The 23,192-nt window shown below is 34.7% G+C and overlaps 2 protein-coding genes and 1 pseudogene across 3 annotated transcripts; all 3 read right to left on the bottom strand.

Moving 5' to 3' along the window:
* Positions 1 to 6,616: 6,616 nt before the first annotated feature.
* LOC149007814 (glutathione S-transferase U25-like) lies at positions 6,617 to 9,858 on the bottom strand. 2 transcript variants are annotated; one of them, XR_016175328.1, is made up of 3 exons: positions 9,474 to 9,858; positions 8,063 to 9,310; positions 6,617 to 7,992 (listed from the first exon to the last, which is right to left on the bottom strand). XR_016175328.1 is itself a non-coding variant. In XM_089167463.1 (2 exons), exons 1-2 carry the CDS (start codon positions 9,786 to 9,788, stop codon positions 8,966 to 8,968), a joined length of 660 nt encoding a protein of 219 aa, XP_089023589.1. In that variant the 5' UTR covers positions 9,789 to 9,858; the 3' UTR covers positions 6,617 to 8,965. The 2 variants fall into 2 exon arrangements, 1 of the variants encoding a protein (XP_089023589.1); XM_089167463.1 differs by having other exon boundaries at positions 6,617 to 9,310.
* A 1,495-nt stretch (positions 9,859 to 11,353) lies between these two features.
* On the bottom strand, positions 11,354 to 12,464 carry LOC149007813 (putative glutathione S-transferase parA; annotated as a pseudogene).
* Positions 12,465 to 14,538: 2,074 nt separating this feature from the next.
* Positions 14,539 to 15,822, bottom strand: LOC149007812 (putative glutathione S-transferase parA). Its single transcript, XM_089165421.1, has 2 exons — positions 15,460 to 15,822; positions 14,539 to 14,990 (listed from the first exon to the last, which is right to left on the bottom strand). Exons 1-2 carry the CDS (start codon positions 15,772 to 15,774, stop codon positions 14,646 to 14,648), a joined length of 660 nt encoding a protein of 219 aa, XP_089021547.1. The 5' UTR covers positions 15,775 to 15,822; the 3' UTR covers positions 14,539 to 14,645.
* Positions 15,823 to 23,192: the final 7,370 nt, after the last annotated feature.

Here is a 23,192-nt window from a genome sequence, read left to right as displayed (position 1 = left end):
TAGCAGTCAATATTTCCATTCTATGCACCTTCTATCTTGGGCGGCAATCTATTTTTCCATATCAAGAATATCTTTATTGTGTGCAAGAATCATATATTGTATTTCCATATCAGAGTAGATGCTCTTTTTACTATAAATATGTAATGCACTCAACTCAATGAAATAGTTCTGATTGAACTCATCTTGTATTTCTTCTTTGTATCTAATATATTTTCTCTTTATTTTATAACACGTTATCAGGACGATTCCGCTCGAAGAACGAATCCGCTCGAAGTATTGTGTTTTGAGAAGAAAAACAGCAGACTATGTATCATTATGTTTTCTATTCCAAAGTGAAAAGAATGATCGACCTCCTCGCACGTTTTTGTAAACAATGGAGTTTACCTTGTTCATCTTGAAAGATAAGTGCATCATGATAAAAATGTATGTGTTTTATTGAATCTAAGAATCAATCAAATAATAAGATATTATGTTGCTTTAACGATTGTGGTTTTATTTATTGTATATAGTGGTTGCTAGCTTTGCACTACAAATATTGTTAAATGCACCTGAAGTTGCAAGATTTGAAAATGTAAATGAATACAGTTCTACAGATGCACTTGAAGTTGCAAGGTTTGAAACTGTAAATGAATACAGTTCTGCAGATGCACATGAAGTTGCAAGATTTGAAACTGTAAATAAATACAGTTCTGTAGTTTTTTAAATTAATTCTCTTTTGAAATTATAAGGAAAAAATATTATTCATGAAAATATCCCAACAAATTTTCAAGTTTCAGATTTGTTGTTACAATAATAATATTGTAAAAGGAATTTTAAGAAATACTCTGAATGATATCATGCCTATTTGTGGCTGAGTAAAATAATGGACTATTAATGAAAAGTCATGAAGCTCGTCTTATTAGTTATGTTCCATTCCTTGAAGTGAATGCAACAATTCATGATATGCCTGAAAGAAGGCAAAATTAAAATTATGGTCATGACTGTGGAAGAGGATGAGACAAAAAACGGAATAATTACAGTCATTATTTTGAAAATAAATAAGAGAATAATAAGGATTCTCAATATAACAATTCAAGGAGTAAAGATAATTTTTGTTACCGATTAGGTATGAAAGCCATTAGACATGTATCTGTCATACTCCACAATATTTAATTAAGCTTTGTCAAGCCTTAATTAAAGAAATAAAAATAATATGGAAATAAATTCGATTTTCCAAAATCATGATATTTGAGCAATTTTTTTCTATAAAAAAAATGATGATTTTAATGGCTTCATAGATACTACACATCTAGATGCTGCAAACTCCTTTGAAGATAATAGTTGAAGATTTGGTTATGGTTATTTTATTTGATGACACGGAAGCCAATGTTCATACAAGAATTGTTAGTACAACATTGATTGGAAGCTCCGAAAGAGCTAATCTATTATTATCTGGGAGATAAAATTGGCTATGAATATTTCATTATTTTGTAGTAAGTCTCAAAGAAACTTATTAAGTTTCAAAGCTATTTGCCAAAATGATTATCAGATTGAGACTACAAATAATGGTATAAGTAAATATCTATACAAAGGTATTAGATATTTCTCCCAATTTGTATTACACGAATATTGCATAGTTGAAACACATGCTTGGGTAAATCAAATGAACATTGATTCCAATAATTTTATTATTTGACATGACCGGTTGGACAATCCCGGATCAAGTATGATGCGAAAAAACTATTGAAAATTCAATTGTCATCCATTGAAGAACCAGAAGATTCTTCAATTAAGTGAATTTTCTTGTATTGCTTGTTCTCAAGAAAAATTTATTATTAAATATTCACCAGCTAAAGTTGAGATTAAACATTCTACGTTTTTAAAACGTATAGAGGGTGAAATATATGGGCTCATTCACCCATAATGTAGACCATTCAGATAATATATGATTTTAGTAGATGCATCTATAAAGTGGTCACATGTATGTTCATTATGAACTCGCAATTTGGTGTTTGTGAGATTGTTTGCTCAAATAATAAGATTAAGAGCATAATTTATGGATTATAAGATAAAGACAGTTTGTCTTGATAATGCTTGTGAATTTACATCTCAGGCTTTATGATTATTGTATAACAACTGAGATCACAGTTGAATAGCCTGTTGTTTATGTTTATATCCAAAATGGTTTAGCAAAATCATTTATTAAATGTCTCCAATTAATAGCTAAACCATTGGTTATGAGAACAAAGCATCATTTGTACGCATCAGGCCAAAAGGTTGTCATAAATTCTTCCTATTACAATTGGCTTATGGTTAGAAGCCAAATATTTCTCATCTTAAAATTTTTGGATATGCGGTTTACGTTCCAATTGCTCCACCACAACGCACAAAGATGAGTCCCAAAATAAAGTTGGGAATATATGTTGGATAAAAATCTCCTTATATAATTCAATATATTGCTAAGGATAGGAGATTTATTTAATGCAATAGTTACTGAGTATTATTCTGATGAATTAGTTTTTCTAACATGAGGGAGAGAGAATAAACAGTTGGAAAAAGATATTGATTGTATGCATTATCATTATCTCATTAGATCCCCGCACTGAGCACTGTGAACTTGAAGTTCAAAGGATAATACAATAAATATTATAAATCAACCGCCAAATTTCGACCGCTAAGAGTTACTAAATCTCATATTCCACGAAATGCTCCAATTAGAATTGATGTTCCAGCAGGACAATCTATCAAGTGCAAATGAAATTAAACCACGTTAAAACGTGGAAGATCAATCGGCTCCAAGGATAAAATCCTAGAAAAAGAAAGGAGCAAATGATCAAGATGGTCATAAAATGGAGACAATTGATTATGAAAACCCAAGACATAACCTATGAAACCCAGGAAGATGTTGGTACACGAAAATAATAAAGAGATCTCGATTAGTTATGTCATTGCGGAAAAAGATGGAACCGAAAATATAAAGTTGTCGACAACAATTTTTGCATATAATGTTTTTGTTGAAATAATGCAACAAGACGAGGATCTTGAACATAAATTTGTTGATGAATATAAATAAGAAATGATTGGCCAAAATGTAGAGACGCAATTCAAGCATAATTGAATTCGCTTGAAAAATAAAGTTTTTGGACCTGTAGTCCAACATCTGAAGGTATAAAGCCAGTGGGGTACAATTGAGTTTTCTACGAAAAAATGAAATGAGAAAAAGAATGAAATCGTGATATATAAGTCATGAATTATGGCATAAGAATTTTCGCAGATGCCTGGCATTGATTACATGGAAACATGTTCTCTTGTGGTGGATGCAATCACCTAGATATCTTATTAATGGCAAGATATGAAAATTTTGACATGCGCTAATGGATATTATTACAACCTACTTATATGGCTCACTCGAGTGTGAAATATATATGAAAATCCCTGAAGGATTCAAAATGCCTGAAGCACATAAAAATTCCTAGGAAATTTGTTCAATAAGGCTTCAGAGATGATTATGACATATATGATATAATCTCCTTAGTGGATATTTACTAAATGAAAAGTATAAAAATGATCCAATTTATTACTGTACCTTTATTAAGGATATGGATCTAATTTTAGTAAGTGTATATGATGATGATTTAAATATCATCGAAACTCCTTAAGAGTTTCCAAAAGCGAAGATTATTTAAAGAAAGTTGAAATGAAAACCTTAAAAACAATGTTTTGTCTTGACTTGTAAATTGAGCATTTGACGAATGAAATATACGTTCATCAATTAACTTATATAGAGAATATTTTGAAGAGATTATATATAGATAAAATATATCCATTGAGTATTCCAATGGTTGTGAGATCGCTCAATATAAAGAAAAATTCATTTCGATCCCAAGAAAATAGTGGAAGTTTTCTTGGTCATAAAGTACCATACTTAGTGCAATTGGGGCATTAATGTATTTTGCTAATAGTATAAGACCAGATATAGCATTATCTATAAGTGTATTAGCAAGATTTATCTTGTCTCCAATACGAAGACTCTGAAATGTTTTAAATTATATATTTCAGTATATTCGAGAAATTATTGACATGATATTATTTTATGAATGTGGACATCAATTTACTTGTTATGCAGATGCAAGATTTTTATCTGATCTATATACAATTAGATCTCAAACAGGCTATTTATTCACAAGTAAATGTTAGCTATTTTATATTTGGTTTAGACCAATGATACAACACATTCGGAAGCATGAGTCTTCTACTAGAAAAAAGGGGTTTGAACAATATTATATGAAGATTATCGTATGCACAGCCAATTGAAGCGATGATACATCAAAGGAGATGGAACGATATATATTTCATGAAATTCTTCTTCATTTATGGTCTTCAATGAAATGGTGAAATCGATGTTCAACAAACTCGCTCAAGTGATAATTTGAGATTTATCCCGAGAAGTTGCATACTTCAAATCTTGAGAAGTGGTATATGATATTGGAATGTACGACTTAAAGATACTCAATGATGTTATCATCAAGGGGAGTAAAATACGCGCACTCTTTTTCCCTTAACTAAGGTTTAGTCCCCGGGTTTTCTTGGTAAGGTTTTAATGAGGCCTACCAACACGATTATTTAGATATGTATACTTTCCTTCACAAGATTTTTCCCACAGGGTTTTTCTTAGTAAGGTTTAACGAGGTACATTATCTATTGATGGACATCCAAGGGGGAGTGTTATAAATAATATTTATTATGGATGTCCATTATCCCAAAGAAATGTACTCCAATTGAAGATCTCAATACCCGGATGCAATATTGGTGAAGATCACAACTATCTCATTACACAATATTGCATCAATATTTCCATTCTATGCACCTCTATCTTGGCGCAATCTATCTTTCCATATCAAGAATATCTTTATTGTGTGCAAGAATCATATATTGTATTTCCATATCAGAGTAGATGCTCTTTCTACTATAAATATGTAATGCACTCAACTGAATGAATTAGTTCTGATTGAACTCATCTTGTCTTTCTTCTTTGTATCTAATATATTTTCTCTTTATTTTATAACAATATTGAGTAAATAATTTAAATTAGACCATTTGGGAAATTTTCCCTGAACTTTTTATTGTCATTTTTTTGTTTCATTCAATAAAACTGTGAAATCCCGGAATTTGATTCGGCAACAACTTTGAACCATTCGAATCGAGCCTAAAAATTCAAAAGTGGACCCAATGCTAGTGGATGAACCTTGTTATGACTCGACCTCTCTCCTAGGATTTAAGAAAAGAGAGGACAATCACGACGGTATTAAAAGACAATTTTGGCACTTGCGTAGACCGACAATAGTGAATTCAAACGACGAGGTAAATGTACCCAAACGAAGATAATCGAAAGACCTTTCTTTCAAGCCATTAATCACTGGATTCGAACCTTGGTCGAGGGGTCAACCAAGGGCCGATCGAATGGATTGGTCGATCGCCCTAGACCGACCACCCCCAGTGTCAGGGCAAAATCGGGAATTTGTGTTTTAAAACCCTATTTTAAGCTTCTATTCACTCCTACATGCATTTTATAGTGCTAGTGCGAGGCTGAACCTTGGAGAGGATTAGAAACCAAGGAGAAGCTTGATTCCCAACCACACGGAGACGTGTCGAGACTCGAATCCTAACGGAATCATTGGAAAAAGTGAGAACTCTTCTAACCCTCTTCTTTAACATAAGTTGTGGGGTTTCTTTTGCAATAAACGTTAGATTTCAGTAAGTGTAATGAATGCATGTAAATAGTTTTATTTATGATTCCTATTAGTTTGTAAGTAGTTTGTGCGAATCATTGCAAACGATTTTGCGTTTTGACTCTCATAGACGTCGGCGAGCACTCGTGAGAGCCAAAATTTGGGGCGTTTTGATTGAGATCGAATTGGGTCAAATTGATGATACCTTTAGGACCTTATTATTACTAATTAAACATTCTCAAGGTTTCATTTCGATTCGACTTCAAATCTGTGGTGAAATAATGATTTTTCGCGAAACTAGGTTGAGAACGGCGGGATTGAAACCAAATTACAAATTGGGTTTTTGTGGGATGATTTTGGATATCTTTTGAAACCCAATTAAATTCTAATTTTTGTCTAATATTTCTCTTATATGATTAGGATTATTTTGAGTATAACCACCGGCCCTCGAGAGTGAATTTGTGACTTTGAGAAACGAAAATCAAGTTGAAAGGTGAGGAATAAACTAACTATGTCTTGTGTATTTTCATATCATTATTTAAATTTCATAGATGATATCTTGCCTTATTTTGACATCTATTATTACGTGATTGTGTGTGACTTTGTACGAACGAAAGGTAAAATTATGTGAATGATTATTATTCTTGTTCTTGTCATTTTGATTATGCTATTTCATATTTGTATGAAATTTACATTGAACCTAGGTCTTGCAGTGTATTACAACCCACGAGTATTCGGGTATGACTGGATCCGGTTGGGTGGGGTGTGACAAAAACAGTTTTCAATCTTATTGAGGGAGATTGTTTCTACTCCTCAGCTTGCTGTGGCAAGGAGGGAACTAGTGCCACCTAGCTATATCACTTAATTGTGACAGTAAAGCAATTATAGGAAGGGCCAAGAATCGGGTATATAATGGGAAAATAAGAAACATACGAATTCAACATAATCTTGTTAGGCAATATATTGATCAAGGAACAATTGCAATTGATTATGTGAAATCAAGAAGAATTTAGCTAATATATTCACTAAAGCTATGCCACCAAGAGCTTTTAATGAAGCATTATGGGTATGGGATTAAGACTTGGGATATAGGTCATGTACATGTTGGATACCCAACCTATGGGAAGAAGTTTAATCCTGAATTAGGTTCAAAGGGTAAGCAACGAAGTCACTAGATGACCTGCTTGTACTACTATACCCGTTTGGAATAAATATAGTAAAGTAGTTCCACCATATCATTGCTAGAATGAGTGACTGACCCTTAATCAAGTGTAGTTCATGAAATGTGGGGGTATGTTAGATGTGGTGCACACCTAATGCTGGTCTAAGCAGATATAGAGGTTGAGGTTGCCTTTAGTTGGAAATCTCACAGAGAAAAAATAGGGGAAGCATCACCAATCTCATGCCTGTATTCATAATCTTCTTTTCTCTTAATCCCATTTGTTTCCTACGTTTCATAGCGTATACATACATCATCTGTGGCTCAGGAAGGGACTTCGATACACTTTCCTTTTGCTAGGACTTTTTCCCCCTGGTAACCAGTTTTGGGAATTCAGCTTCCATGCTGAATTTGCCAAATTTCTCATAGACATAAAACCAAGCATTAAAGGGGATAAAGCACAGGTCTACAAAACCAAAGGTGTTGCAATTGATGCAAGGCTTGTCGCCGAGCTCTCGTTCCATCACTTTCAATCCTTCTTTCCTCCTTCTTGGTCTTCCCCTGCACCTAGCCACATCCTTCGCCCATTTGGGTGAATCTGCATTTGCTTTGTTCGAGTGTAAACTATTTTGCTGTAATTATCTTAAATACAACAACCCAATGTGAAATAATGCAAGAAATTAATTAAAGCAAAAATACAATACAAATTTAAAAGGAATTTGGATTTACTTACAAAGGATTTTACCAACAAGATAATGATAAAGATCCATTTTTAATTCCTCTGGACAACTTCATAGTCTGCGAAGGTTAAAAATAGATGGAGAACACTAACCTTGTTGTTGACGAACTTAGCGGCGTGTGCACGCTGGTAAGGATCAGATGGCAACAAAAGAGGCTTGTCCTTGAAAATCTCATCAATTAAGGTATTGAAGTATGATTAGAGATTCACAGATGGGTTTCCCATTAATGGATCAAAACAGGGACCTACTTGTGGATGCCGTCCTCTGCTTCAATCCTTGTGGTCACATGTGATCCCCTTTTCGATCAAGGCAATTTTCTCTCTCATTCCAAAAGGGCTCGCGGCGAGGTTCAAGAGAACCAACTTGTCTTCCATTGTTTGGGAATCTGCAGAGACCCTAATAAAATAAAAACCACCCAAAAGACAAGTACAATGGATATCTGAAAAACACCATACCTGAGGATATATAGCAACGCTCAGAGCAGCTGCTGTATATGTTGACTGTTGCGTGACATGAAGAGTAAAGCTTCATTTCTAAATACTTAGCAGACGTCATTGCTTAGGTCGATCCTGGACCTCATGATTAGTATGGGTTTTGTTCTTCTCAATCGTCATTGCTTCTTCTTTGACCCACTTGCTGACTCCCATCGTTACAGCTTTAACAGTGACAGTCGAGTTCTCGGATTTACGCCCATGGTGAAATTTGGCAACTTCAGTATAGAACCTGAATATCCAAAACTGTTTGCCTAGGCCAACAGGTGCATGGAGAGGAAGAGTGTGGCCAAGTCCCCACCTGACCCAGATAACTTGCTTTTGAAACTCAAGAAACTGAATGGTATTTTGGGCAGAGGAGATGCATAGGATTTTGGACTTCAAGCCATAGTAATGACTGCAATATAGAGGGCTTTGGTAGTTTTCAATTTCATGGGGTGTATTCGGTTGTGCTTCTTGCTTACTGTAATCTGTAATCAAGGAGTTGCTACGGAATAAAGAAGATTTTATGAAATTTGTATGTTTATGTAATTAATTTCATCTCTCACAAATTTGATCGCTCACTTGACATAATAGGACTAGGTCCAGTAGAGGGTCAAAAGCCAGGTGAAACACAGAAACAGGGTAACAAGCTCAGAATTCTCAAATGAAGATACTTTTATATAAAAATTTCCAGATTACAGTGAGTAGTTCATGCTGAGGATGCCAAATGGTAAGACCCACTCCTAAATCCACCTCTTCTGAAACCTTGTGAAAGCATTATCGATACTAAAGATATAATCCTTGCTATCATTATTTAGGGTCACACTAAACTGACAGAAAACACGGGAAAGATCATCTCTTTCATGCCTATATTCATAATCTTCTTTACTCAAAACCCAATTGTTTCTTACGTTTCACAGAGTATTCAACCATTGTTTGTGGATCAGGAATGGATTTGAACACACTCTCCTTTTGCATGCACCTTTTCCCCCAGGCAACCAGCTTTGGGAATTCGACTTCCATACTGAACTTGCCAAATTTCTCATAGAGAAAAAACCAAACACTAAAGGGGACAAAGCTCAGGTCCACAAAACCGAAAGTCTCACCATTAAAGTAAGGCTTGTCTCCGAGCTCTCCTTCCATCACCTTCAATCCTTCTAGCAATTCCTTTTTTCCTGCCTCATGCTCTGCCCCTGTGCTGAGCCACATCCTTCTCAACGGTGGGTGAATCTGTATTTGCATTCACAGTTTCGACAAATTAAAAGGAAACTCTCTTCTCAAAGCTCTGTCTCTTCAAGTATAAGCCAATTTTGCAGGAATTAACCAATATACCACAAACTGTAAAGGTAAAACTTAAAACAGAAACTGAGAAAGAGGGTTGTAGAAAAATGACCTTGTTGTTGACGAACTCAGCCCAGAATCTGGCGTGTGCACGCTGGTAAGGATCAGAGGGTAGCAAAGGAGCCTTGTCCTTGAAAATCTCATCAAGGTATTCAATTATAATAAAAGATTCACAAATGGGTTTCCCGTTATGGATCAAAACAGGGATCTTCTTGTGGATTGGGTTCATCTGCAGAAGCAGAGGACTCTTCTCTATCAGGTTCTCATCTCTGTGTTCACATGTGATTCCCTTCTCGATCAATGCAATTTTCACCCTCATTCCATAAGGGCTTCCGCTGACGTTTAAGAGAACGAACTCGTTTGCCATGGTTTAGAAATCCACAGAGGCCAAAGGAAATAATAGCCTTACAATACACAGCAGAGCAGAGGATACACACAAACAGGTCTGAACAGCAAGTTTATAAATTCCAAGCAGACGTCATCGCTTACGATTTGATATATCGGCCCTAGGACTGCATGATTAGTACATTTTTATTAGTTAAGGTCCATATATTGATAAATGTCACTAAAAAAAGGAAAATTTGTTAGGAGAACAAGATAAATCAGATAAAAGAAATAAGAAAGAAAGAGAAAATTTGTTGATGGAGTTTAATCAATTGACCTATGTCTTCATGGTTCAGAATTGAACCCAATATACTATGAACGAGTTTAAATTTTACACTATTTTGCTATGCATTGACTTGATAACATCTTTACAACAAAAAAAAGACTTGATAACATGAACTTCTTATCTGAGACTTGTAAGCTTTTCAAAAAATAATTGCAAGAGAAGCCATGAATCATCACTACGGCAAGCGCCGAAACATAGAAGAGAAGAAGAGAAGAAGAGAAGAAGAGGAGAAAACCTAGAACAACAACATGGCAAAACCCTAGATCGAATGAATAAATGACCCAACAAAATTGGGTTATATACCTTAGACATCCAGGTTCAATTAAAGTAACTAGCACGGGATCAAGGTAGATTGAACCAAAGTAACCCAATAAACATGGGCTGATGAACCTAATCAATAAGAGGATGCATTTACAGATTAACCTTCTCATAATGTTAGATTTTATCAGATTTTTAAACTTAATGTTCAATAAAATATGCGTTTTTAGAGGACTTGCCCATAGGGACTTGGCAAGCAGACAAGCTGCCATATTAGACTCTTCATAAAATGTGCTGAGTATGACTCTAGTTTCTTCTTTTCTCTTCATTTTTATAGAATGAATGGGATGTTAACTAGGTTTGGCCTTTTCACTGTCTAGTCTAGCTTCTTCTACTTTTCCTTCTTTTGCACTTCTTAAATTAATCATCAATTGTTTTCCTCTTCAATGTTTATCTCATTCTTATTCAGTGATTTTGTTTTAACTTTAAATGGAGAGTTATGAAAAGATTTTAAGTAGTGGCCTTACTCTTTTACATATATTATCCTTCTGATAAAAGAAAGAAGAGGAAAATGATGGTTCATTGAACTTCATTCTGTGGATTGAAAAAGCTACTCACAATAGAAAACAAGGGAAGTTAAATTGGTAATAAACTCTAATAAGATCATCAGAGCCCTGATGATGTCACATCTTATACAATGAACCCCCACAAATGGTTTCTAAATATAGAGAATATATTCATGCAATAGATGCCCAAGTTCTACTGATATCCACCTCTCTGAAACTTTATTAATACAACTCTTATTATGGTTCGAATACAATAATTTTATTTCATTTTTCAGTTGATGCATCAAGTTGACTTGTAGATCAAACTCTTCTCAACTCTGGGTTTCTTTTTTCTCACTCAAATTGGGAAGACAACAGCAAACCAAGGGAAGCTTTATCAGTTTGGAACTCCTTAAAGCTGTTCTGTGAGACCTCCTCATTTTTGTGTCCATGATCTCCTTAATTTAGTCCCATTAGCTTCCTACGTCCCATAGTGAGTTCATAAACCTTGTTTGGATCAGCGAGAGACTTGGACACACTTTCCTTTTCCATGCATCTTTTTCCCCAAGCAACCAGTTTTGGGAATTCAGCTCTCATGCTGAAATTCCCAACTTTCTCATAGGTGTAAAACCAAGCATTAAAGGGTACAAAGCTCAGGTCCACAAAACCAAAGGTCTCACCATTGAAGTAAGGTTTATCTCCAAGCTCTTCTTCCATTAGTATCAATCCTTCAAGCAGTTCCTTCTTTGCCTGCCTCTTGGTCTTCCCCTTTCCCTGCCAACAACCTCTTTCCAGTTGGGTGAATCTGCATTCGCATTCACAGTTTACCGGAATTGTTTTAGAATAGAATTGAAGATTGAAAAAAAATTGGAGGAAAAGAAAAGGAAACAACTTAGTAATTCGACTTATTTCGCTTTACTGTTACCCAAAAATCGATGCTAGCTTCAATATCAATCATAGTGAAAAGATCAAATTTAAAAAGTTGGGGGAAAAGAAAAGGAAACAACCTAGTAATTCGTATTTCTGTATACATTACCCAGAAATTGATGCTATAGCTTCCATATCAATTTTTTGGTTTTAGGATTTTCTGAAACATGGCCTACAATGTTAAATTTTAAACAAGGGGGGAAATGGTGTGTGTGTTGAAGAGAAGCAGATCCATTTCTTTTAAGGAATTTTCAAAACATAGCCTGCAAAGTAAATATTAGGAACTAAAAGAATTGGAGAAATGGAAAATTAGATGTAAAGAACTGACCTTCTTGTCAACAAAATCACCCCAGAACCTGGCGTGTGCACGCTGGTAGGGATCAGAGGGTAACAGAGGATATTTGTCCTTGGAGATAGCATCAGTGTATTGCACTATGATCAGAGATTCACAAATGGGTTTCCCATTATGGATCAAAACAGGAATTTTCTTGTGGATTGGGTTCATCTCCAGAAGCAGAGCACTTTTATCCAACAGGTTCTCGCTCTTCTCTTCATATTTGATTCCCTTCTCAGCCAAGGCCACTTTCACTCTCATCCCAAAAGTGCTAGCGAAAAAGTTCAAGAGAACAAACTCCTCTGACATGGTTTAGAAATCCACGGAGAACCAAAGAAATCAAAACACCAAAGTACAAGGGGTGATGGTATGCGAGAAAAGCAGTAGCAGAGCACACATATATATTGACTCGGAAACTCTATATATCTTTCCTCTGAGCTCATTTTGATGTTCAGATTTACACGGGAAAGCAATATTTGATAGGCGGCGCAGCCGGTACAGTAAACAAGGAAATTCTTAAAGTTTTTACTAGTCAGACCCCACATGCTGGTACTATGAGGTCTTCCAATTAATATCAATCACTTTTCCATAGACATAGGTGGCACCTAATTGCAGAGGTTGAAGTTGAACATAGTATGACAATGATTGAAAGTTGACAAGAACTTTTCTTTTAAAATACAGATTTGGTTATGTGAACTCTAGGTGTGGGTCAAATTGGCATTTGTCTATCTATTTTTTAGAAATTATTTTGCTACTTTTGTTTATGAAGAAGAAATTCTATTCAATCATATAGCTAAGAGAAATATTGACATCCTTAGTAAAAATATTCTGCTAGTGACCAAATTAGTTGGAAACTCTATCAATATGGCCAGTCTAAACAAGAATTAGCCACACTATTAGCATTGTTTAGAAAAAAATTCAAATACACAAGATACAAGAGATTCATGTAAACAAGAATTAACAAGCATTACAGTTAAAATTTCAGATTTAACAGGAGAAGGTCTCTTCATCTGCTGAATCAAATCTTGGTTGTCCGATTCCACGACTATATCTCCAAAGTTTCTTTTAACGGCTTCGACACCCATTCGGTTAGCCAAAGCCTCAGCAACTAACATTGAGTTACACGATATACCACTAGAAACCTAAACCGCAGGCTTCAGCTCTCCAGGACAAACTCTAAGAATAGCACCAATACCACCTCTATTCTCATTTTTACCCATGCTCCATCACAATTCAATATACAGTATCCAGCAGCTTGAGGCTTCCATTTAACAGCATTTGAACCCAATGCACTATGAATGAGTTCAAATCTTACACTATCTTGTTGGAAAATGACTTGATAACATGAACCTCTTACCTGAGAGTTTGAGACTCATAAACCTCACAAAAAAAAGGCAAGAGAAGCCATGAATCATCACTACGGCAAGCGCCGAAACATAAAGGAGAAGAAGAGGAGAAAACCTAGAACAACACAACAAAACCCTAGTTCAAATGAATGAATGACCCAACAAAACTGTGATATATACCTCGGACATCCCAGTTCAATCAAAGTAACTAGCGCCGGATCAAGGTAGACTGAACCAAAGTAACCCAATAAACATGGGCTGATGAACCTGATAAATAAGAGGATGCATTTACAAATTAACCTCCACAATAGTGTTAGAATTATCATATTTTTAAACTTAATGTTCAATAAAATATGTATAGAATATGCTTTTTTGGAGGATTTGCCCATAGGGACTTGGCAAGCAGACAAGCTGCCATAGTAGACTCTTCATAAAAGGTGTTGAATATAACTCTAGTTTCTTCTTTTCTCTTCATTTTTATAAAATAAATGGATGTTAGGTTTGGCCTTTTCACTGTATAGTCTAGCTTCTCTACTTTTCCTTCTTTTGCACTTCTTAAATTAATCATCAATTGTTTCCCTCTTCAATGTTTATCTCATTTTTATTCAGTGATTTTGTTTTAACTTTAAATGGAGAGTTCTAAAAAGATTTGAAGTAGTAGCCTTACTCTTTTACTTATATTATCCTTTTGATAAAGAAAGAAGAGGAAAATGATGGTTCATTGAACTTCATTCTGTGGATTGAAAAGGCTACTCACAATAGAAAACAAAGGAAGTTAAATTGGTAATAAACTTTGAATAAGATCATCAGAGCCCTAATGATGTAACATCTTATACAATGAACCTCCACAAATAGTTTCTGAATATAGAGAATATATTCATGCAATAGATGCCCAAGTTCTACTGATATCCACCTCTCTAAAACTTTATGAAAACAGCTCTCATTATACTTGGGATACAATAATTTTATTTCATTTTTCAGCTGATACATCAAGATGACTTGTAGATCAAACTCTTCTCAACTCTGGGTTTCTTTTTTCTCACTCAAATTGGGAAGACAATAGCAAACCAAGGGAAGCTTTATCAGTTTGGAACTCCTTAAAGCTGTTCTGTGAGACCTCCTCATTTTTGTGTCCAAAATCTCGTTAATTTAATCCCATTAGCTTCCTACGTCCCATAGCGAATTCATAAACCTTGTGTGGATCAGGGAGAGACTTGGACACACTTTCCTTTTCCATGCATCTTTTTCCCCAAGCAACCAGTTTTGGGAATTCAGCTTCCATGCTGAAATTCCCAACTTTCTCATAAGTGTAAAACCAAGCATTAAAGGGTACAAAGCTCAGGTCCACAAAACCAAAGGTCTCACCATTGAAGTAAGGTTTATCTCCAAGCTCTTCTTCCATTAGAGTCAATCCTTCAAGCAGTTCCTTCTTGCCTGCCTCTTGGTCTTCCCCTTTCCCTGCCCACAACCTCCTTCCAGTTGGGTGAATCTGCATTCGCATTCACCGTTTATAGGAATTGTTTTCAGAATAGAATTAAAGATTGAAAAAAATTGGGGGAAAAGAAAAGGAAGCAACTTTTAGTAATTCGATTTATCTTCTCTATACTGTTACCTAGAAAACGATGCTGGCTTCAAAATCAATTATAGTGAAAATATCAAATTTAAAAAGTTGGGGGAAAAGAAAAGGAAACAACCTAGTAATTCGTATTTCTGTATACTATTACCCAGAAATTGATGCTAGCTTCAATATCAATTTAGTGAAAAGATCAAATTTTTGGTTTTAGGATTTTCTGAAACATGGCCTACAAAGTTAAATTTTAAACAAGAGGGGAAATGGTGTGAGTGTGGTAGAGAAGCAGATCCATTTCTTTTAAGGAAATTTCAAAACATAGCCTGCAAAGTAAATATTAGGAACTAAAAGAATTGGAGAAATGGAAAATTAGATGTAAAGAACTGACCTTCTTGTCAACAAAATCACCCCAGAACCTGGCGTGTGCACGCTGGTAGGGATCAGAGGGTAACAGAGGAGATTTGTCCTTGGAGATAGCATCAGTGTATTGCACTATGATCAGAGATTCACAAATGGGTTTCCCATTATGGATCAAAACAGGAATTTTCTTGTGGATTGGGTTCATCTCCAGAAGCAGAGCACTTTTATCCAACAGGTTCTCGCTCTTCTCTTCATATTCGATTCCCTTCTCAGCCAAGGCCACTTTCACTCTCATCCCAAAAGGGCTAGTGAAAAAGTTCAAGAGAACAAACTCCTCTGCCATGGTTTAGAAATCCACAGAGAACCAAAGAAATCAAAACACCAAAATACAAGGGGTGATGGTATGCGAGAAAAGCAGTTGCAGAACACTCATATATATATATATATATATATATATATATATATATTCCTCTAAGCTCATTTTGATGTTCAGATCTACTTGGAAATAAATTCTTGATAGGCAGCACAGTTAGTACAATAAACAAGGAAATTCTTAGAGGTTTTACTAGTCAAATTACAACAACGGCATGGGTTTTCACTCCTTAGTGGCATCGTGGATGCAAATTCACAAGTACCGGGACCACCTTATTTGTCATGACTCATGAGGTCTTCCTATCAATATTAATCACTTTTCCATAGACATGGGTGGCACCTAATTGCAGAGGTTGAACCTAGTATGACAATGATTGAAAGTTGACTAGAACTTAAAATACAGATTTGGTTATGTGAACTCTAGGTGTGGGTCAAATTGGCATCTGTCTGCCTATTTTTGTGAAATTATTTTGCTACTCTTTATTATAGGACTTTTTGTTTATGAAGAAGAAATTCTATTCAATCATATAGCTATGAGAAATATTGACATCTGTAGTAAAAATATTCTGCTAATGACCAAATTAGTTGGAAACTCTATCAATATGTCCAGCCTAAACAAGAATCCGCCACACTATTAGCATTGTTTAGAAAAAAATTCAAATACACAAGATACAAGAGATTCCAGTAAACAAGAATTAACAAGCATTAGAGTTAAAATCTTAGATTTAACAGGAGAAAGTCTCTTCATCTGCAGAAACAAATCTTGGTTCTCTGATTCCACTACTATATTTCCAAAGTTTCCTTTAATGGCTTCAACACCCATTCACTTAGCCAAAGCTTCAGCAACTAACAATGAGTTACAAGGAATTCCACTAGAAACTGCAAGCTTCAGTTCTCCATGACAAACTCTAAGAATAGCACCAATATCACCTCTATTCTCCTCTTTTACCCATGCTCCATCACAAGTCAATATACAATATCTAGCAGCTGGAGACTTCCATTTAACAGCATTTGCTCTAAATCAGAACCTGAAAAATCAGCAACAAAAGGATTTTTCCCAGAAATAATGGTTGCAGCTGAAAACTCCTCAAATGCTTTAGAAGCTATCTATATGACATCTTTAGGCCTCCAAATTTATTGTAAGGTTCTATTCTACCGTATCTTATTGATGCATACTTGGTGTTTGTGTAGAGAAACCTCTCCCAAACATTGATATTAAAAAAAAAATTATACCACTAAATACATATAGTCATGCCATTAAGGGTAGAGGGCTATGAGCAACTCCTCCTCACTAAGAAGGTGAATTGTAATTTCAGATATCAAACTTTCTCACCCACTCAATCCCTTGAAATTTCCTAAGGTAGACAGCATATTCATAAATCTTCTTAGGCTCAGGAATGGATTTGTACGCAATCTCCCTCTCCATGCACCTCTTGGCCTAGGAACTATGCTTTGGACTAGTGGCTTCAATACTGAAGTTAGCACAGCTTTCACATGGATAGAACCTCTATCCAGCAGTAGAAGGGGATAAAGCTCACATCTACAAACCCAAAGGTCTCCCCATTGAAGTAAAGCTTTTCACCAAGCTCCCCTTTCAACAGTTTCAAGCATTATAATCCTTTTTTGCTCTCTCTTGCTCTTCTCCATTGGTCTTCCATACTGTTGCTCCCACTTCAATTTTAAAACCAGTTGCAAAAGTCAGCTAATCAATATGACAATTTGATAGCAGATTCATCTAAATCCAGTCATAAATGAAAAGCTAGATCCTGAGTTTGAGTAGAAGAGAACTCACCTTGTCAACAAAGTCAGCCCAGAACCTGGCTTGAGCATACGGTAAGGATTTGAAGGCAACAAGGGAGAGTTATCTTTCCAGGTTTCATCGATGTCTTGAATGATGTTAAGTGACAAACAGACTGATTTCCCACCATGGATTAAACAGGGGATTTTCTTATGAATAGGGTTCATCTGGAGAAGCTAAGGGCTCTTTTGCAGAGATTTCTTCCTTGTACTCATTTTCGTTTGTTGTTAAGAATTTAAGCAGTGGTACAATCTGGGTTATCTGCCCAAAAGATCTCCTCTAACTCCGTAGAGGAACTAGAAGAAGAAAAAAAAGGGAAGAAAGCCCGGGTGTTTGTTTATCACTCATAAAGAAATTCTTGGAATATATATTTCCTTATGATCTCCTATCTTCCATGAATATATTAAGATCAAGAACTTGAAAAAACAATATGTAAAATTTTTGAATGGAAGGGATGATCATTGATAATTAACCAAGCATATATTGACATATATCAACAAAAGTGGTACTAAGAATATGATATCACAAAACTTTTAATTATGGTGTTCAATACCATTTTTCTTTCTGATACCTGCAATTTCATTTGTTACAGTTTTAGTGTAACAAATCATCTCTCATCATACATGGGATACAATGATTTGATTTCATTATTCAGTTGATACATCAAGTTGACTTGCAGATCACACTTTTCTCAACTTTGGGCTTCTTTTTCTTTGACTCAAATTGGGAAGACAACAGAAAACCAAGGGAAGCTTTATTAGTTGGGAACTCCTTAAAGCTGTTCTGTGAGATCTCACCTCACTGTTCCATAGTCTCCTTACTCTAATCCCATTAACTTCCTACGTCCCATAATAAAGTCATAAATCTTGCGTGGATCAGCAAGAGACTTGGACACGCTTTCCTTTTCCATATATGCATCTTTTACCCCAACCAACCAGTTTTGGAAATTCAGTTTCCATGCTGAAATTCCCAATTCTCTCATAGGTGTAAAACCAAACACTAAAGGGTACAAAGCTCAGGTCCAAAAAACCAAAGCTTTCACCATTAAAGTAAGGTATATCTCCAAGCTCTTCTTCCATCAGTTTCCTACAAACTCCTCTACCATTATTTAGAAATCCACATAGAACCACAAAAATCAAAACACCAAAATATGGGGGTGATGGTAAGTGAGAAAAACAGTGTAGTAGAGCACACACATATGATAACTCGGAAACTATATTTTTTTACTAGGAGGAAAAATTCTTGATAGGTGCCACAGTTAGTACAGTGAACTTGGAAATTCTTAGAGGGGTTACAACTTACAAGTCAGTTTCCAACAGTAGTTTGTTTATTAATTCCCCCAAAAATGTAGTGGCATGGTGAATGCAATTTCACAGGTACCATGAGGACCATGTTTGGCATGACTCATGAGGTCTCAATCACTTTTCTCATCAGACATTGTTGGAACCTAATTGCAGAGGTTGAACATAGTATGACAATGATTGAAAGTTGACAAGAAATTTTGATGAGATTTGGTTTTGTGAATCATAGGGGTGGGTCATATTGGCATCTCTCTGTTTATTTCATTTTCCTTCTAAGAAATGATTTTGCTACTCTATATTATAAGATTTGTTTTGGTGAAAAAGAAATTCTATTAAACCATATAGCTATGAGCAGCGAGTATATAAATTCCAAGCAGACGTCATCGCTTATGATCTCATATATTGGTCCTAGGACTGCATGATTGGTACATTTTAATTAGTTAAGTCCATATATTGATAAATGTTATTAAAAAAAAAATTGTTAGAAGAACAAGATAAATCAGAGAAAAAAAAAAAAAAAAAAAAAAAAAAAGGGAATTTGTTGATGGAGTTTAGTCAATCAACCTACTTCTCCAGGTTCGAAACTGAACCCAATGCACTATGAATGAGTTCAAATCTTACACTATATTGTTGTACAATAACTTGATAACATGAACCTCTTACCTGAGAGTCTGAGATTCATAAACCTCACAAAAAAGAGGCAAGAGAAGCCATGAATCATCACTACGGCAAGTGCCGAAACATAAAGGAGAAGAAGAGGAGAAAACCTAGAACAACACTACAAAACCCTAGTACAAATGAATGAATGACCCAACAAAACTGTGTTATATACCTTTGACATCTCGGTTCAATCAAAGTAACTAGCGCCGGATCAAGGTAGACTGAACCAAAGTAACCAATAAACATGGGCTGATGAACCTGATAAATAAGAGGACACATTTAAGCATTAACCTTCACAATAGTGTTTGAATTATCAGATTTTGAAATGTAACGTTCAATAAAATATGTATAGAATATTCTTTTTGGGAGGATTTGCCCATAGGGACTTGGCAAGCTGACAAGCTGCCATATTATATTCTTCATAAAATGTGTTGAATATGACTCTAGTTTCTTCTTTTCTCTTCATTTTCATTGAATGAATGGATGTTAGGTTTGGCCTTTTCACTGTTTAGTCTAGCTTCTTCTACTTTTCCTTCTTTTGCACTTCCTAAATTAATCATCAGTTGTTTCCCTCTTCAATGTTTATCTCATGTTTATTCAATGATTTTGTTTTAACTTTAAATGGAGAGTTTTAAATAGACTTTTAAGTAGTTGCCTACTCTTTTACATATATTATCCTTTTGATAAAGAAAGAAAAGGAAAATGATCGTTCATTGGACTTCATTTTGTGGATTGAAAAGGCTACTCACAATAGAAAACAAGGGAAGTTAAATTGGTAATAAACTCTGAATAAGATCATCAGAGCCCTGATGATGTAACATCTTATACAATGAACCTCCACAAATAGTTTCTGAATATAGAGAATATATTCATGCAATAGATGCCCAAGTTCTACTGATATCCACCTCTCTGAAACTTTATGAAAACAGTTCTCATAATACTTGGGATACAATAATTTTATTTCATTTTTCAGTTGATACATCAAGTTGACTTGTAGATCAAACTCTTCTCAACTCTGGGTTTCTTTTTTTCTCACTCAAATTGGGAAGACAACAGCAAACCAAAGGAAGCGTCATTAGTTTGGAACTCCTTAAAGCTTCTCTGTGAGACCTCATTTTTGTGTCCATAATCTCCTTAATTTAATCCCATTAGCTTCCTACGTCCCATAACGAATTCATAGACCTTGTGTGGATCAGCGAGAGACTTGGATACACTTTCCTTTTCCATGCATCTTTTTCCCCAAGCAACCAGTTTTGGGAATTCAGCTTCCATGCTGAAATTCCCAACTTTCTCATAGGTGTAAAACCAAGCATTAAAGGGTACAAAGCTCAGGTCCACAAAACCAAAGGTTTCACCATTAAAGTAAGGTTTATCTCCAAGCTCTTCTTCCATCAGTATCAATCCTTTAAGCTACTTGTCCAAAGCTTATTTCCTGAGTGTTTTTATAACTGCAACCTTCGACGGATCATTTCATGCCTCCTGTTTAGAAAGAAAAAAAAAATTCTTGTGTTTTCTAAGGAGTGAATTCCTCATTGATTACATTCTTAAGATGTCTTTGTCAAATCTGAAAAACAATCCTTTTGTCTTGTTGGATGCCTCATACATGCTCTGGAGTAGAGCAACCTAGCAATGAAGAAGGGTATCAGTGCGTTTCAACCCATATGTCATGACTCAAATATGACTGTTAATTCATGTCTCATTCTCAATTTGTGTGTTTAGTCCAATTTTGAATGATTTATCACAAGACATTAGTTTAATCTCATTACTTCACTTTTTTTGGGAGCTGATATAATGTTATTTCATTGTGCCTTCCTTGATGATCACAATCAGACATAACAACTTTGATTGTACTAAAAAGCCATGTTTTAATGAGAACAAAGGAATGTTTACCAACCCTATATTAGTAAGTTCAAGAACATCTATAGAACAGAACAGGCATGATTATGCACAACAATCAAATGGATGAAAAGGCAATAATAATTCCCATAAATGCAGCATAATGAATTTTAGCACATCTGCTGGATAAACAATAATATGACATACATCTTCTATATGTCTTTCTTCCTTGTCAAAAATGATTGGTTCTCTAATCTAAACATATGAAGTCTTCTCTATAACCATTCAAATCTCTGAAGGCTCCAAAGTTGTTTTGACGTTGATGATATCGTTAGTCCTTGATTTCAAATGCCAACGGCAGCAATATTTTTTTCTTCCTTTTTTCTCTTTTTGTATTGAACAAAAGCAACAAGCCAACATCTAAGGATTAGAATTGAAAGACCCAAACTTGACTAAAATCGGTACAACCTTGGAGCTAGATTGCAACTTGACCTATACTTCGTCTCATTTTGAAACTTAATTCACACGAAGTCAGATGTTTCAAAGAAAAGGCGATTACCTTAAACTCTTTCACAAATAATAGAAAACAATCAAATAAAAAATCTAGAACAAAAATATAATAAGGGATTGCTATGTGTTATTTAGCTTTAATTTATAAGAAGTCAATTGTTTCATAGAAATATAACCTTAGATTTTTTCTAAATGTATAATAAAAAATCAAGGGTAATTTTCATATGGACCCCCTGAGGTTTGGTCTATGTCATTTTTAGTCCAAAAAAATTGAAATTTTGCATATGCCTCCCTTGTGCTATAGAAAAAGTCAATTTAAGGACAAATTATCGTTTCTATGACCAATTTGCCCTTATTCTTTTTTTTTTGGGCAAATTTCATTTGGACCTCTTGAGATTTGGTTTATGTCATTTTTAGTCAAAAAAATATGAGACTTTGCATTTGCCTTCCCTATACTATACAAAATGTCAATTTAAGGACAAATTATTACTTTTATGACCAATTTGTCCTTTTTTTTTTTTTTAATTTAAATTTTTTACATATACATCCTACTTGCCATTAAATTCGTGACTTCCCTTTTAATACAAAAATATGGTTTAAGTTAAGGGGTACTTGAGTGATTTTAACATATAAAGGTATTTTGGTCATATTTTAAAATTTATTTAAATTTTAAGATTTTTCTATAATTTTTGGACTAAGAGGGAGTCACGAGTTTCATGACAGGTAGGATGTATATGTAAAAAAACTAAATTAAAAAAATAATAATAATAAAGGCAAATTGGTCATAAAAGTGATAATTTGTCTTCAAATTGACATTTTCTATAATACAGGGGAGGCAAATGCAAAATCTCAGTTATTTTGGACTAAAAATGACATAAACCAAACCTTAGGGGGTCCAAATGAAAGTTGTTAAAAATTAAAAAAAAAAAAAAAAAAAAAAAGGGAAAATTGGTCATAGAAAGGATAATTTATTCTTAAATTGACTTTTTCTATAGCATAGGGGAGGCATATGCAAAGTCTCAATTTTTTTGGACTAAAAATGACATAGACTAAACCTCAGGGGGTCAATCAAAAATCTAGAAAAAACATATAATAAGGGATTGCTATGTGTTATTTAGCTAATAAGGAATTGCTACGTGTTATTTAGCTTTAATTTACAAGAAGTCAAATGTTTCAAAGAAATATAAACCTTAGATTATTTTCTAAATGAAGAATAAAAATCAATAAAACCTAAATGACTATGTATAATAAAAAATTAATAAAGCTGGTTCCGATATCTCAGTA

The sequence above is a fragment of the Hakea prostrata genome, chromosome 8, assembly GCF_041222555.1.
Source record: "Hakea prostrata isolate BN-2017 chromosome 8, UWA_Hpros_2, whole genome shotgun sequence".
NCBI classification, from domain to species: Eukaryota; Viridiplantae; Streptophyta; class Magnoliopsida; order Proteales; family Proteaceae; genus Hakea; species Hakea prostrata.
The sequence above is the reverse complement of the archived record's forward strand: the minus strand, read 5'-3'. Positions and strand labels throughout refer to the sequence as shown.

What these genes read in the sequence shown, in the direction of transcription:
- LOC149007814 (XM_089167463.1), bottom strand. Translation starts at nt 9,788, where the DNA reads ATGGCAAACGAGTTCGTTCTCTTAAACGTCAGCGGAAGCCCTTATGGA. An exon ending in CTGAGTTCGTCAACAACAAG is followed by an intron (nt 9,311 to 9,473) that starts GTCATTTTTCTA and finishes ATGCAAATACAG; the next exon opens with ATTCACCCACCGTTGAGAAG.
- LOC149007812 (XM_089165421.1), bottom strand. Translation starts at nt 15,774, where the DNA reads ATGGCAGAGGAGTTTGTTCTCTTGAACTTTTTCACTAGCCCTTTTGGG. An exon ending in GTGATTTTGTTGACAAGAAG is followed by an intron (nt 14,991 to 15,459) that starts GTCAGTTCTTTA and finishes ATGCGAATGCAG; the next exon opens with ATTCACCCAACTGGAAGGAG.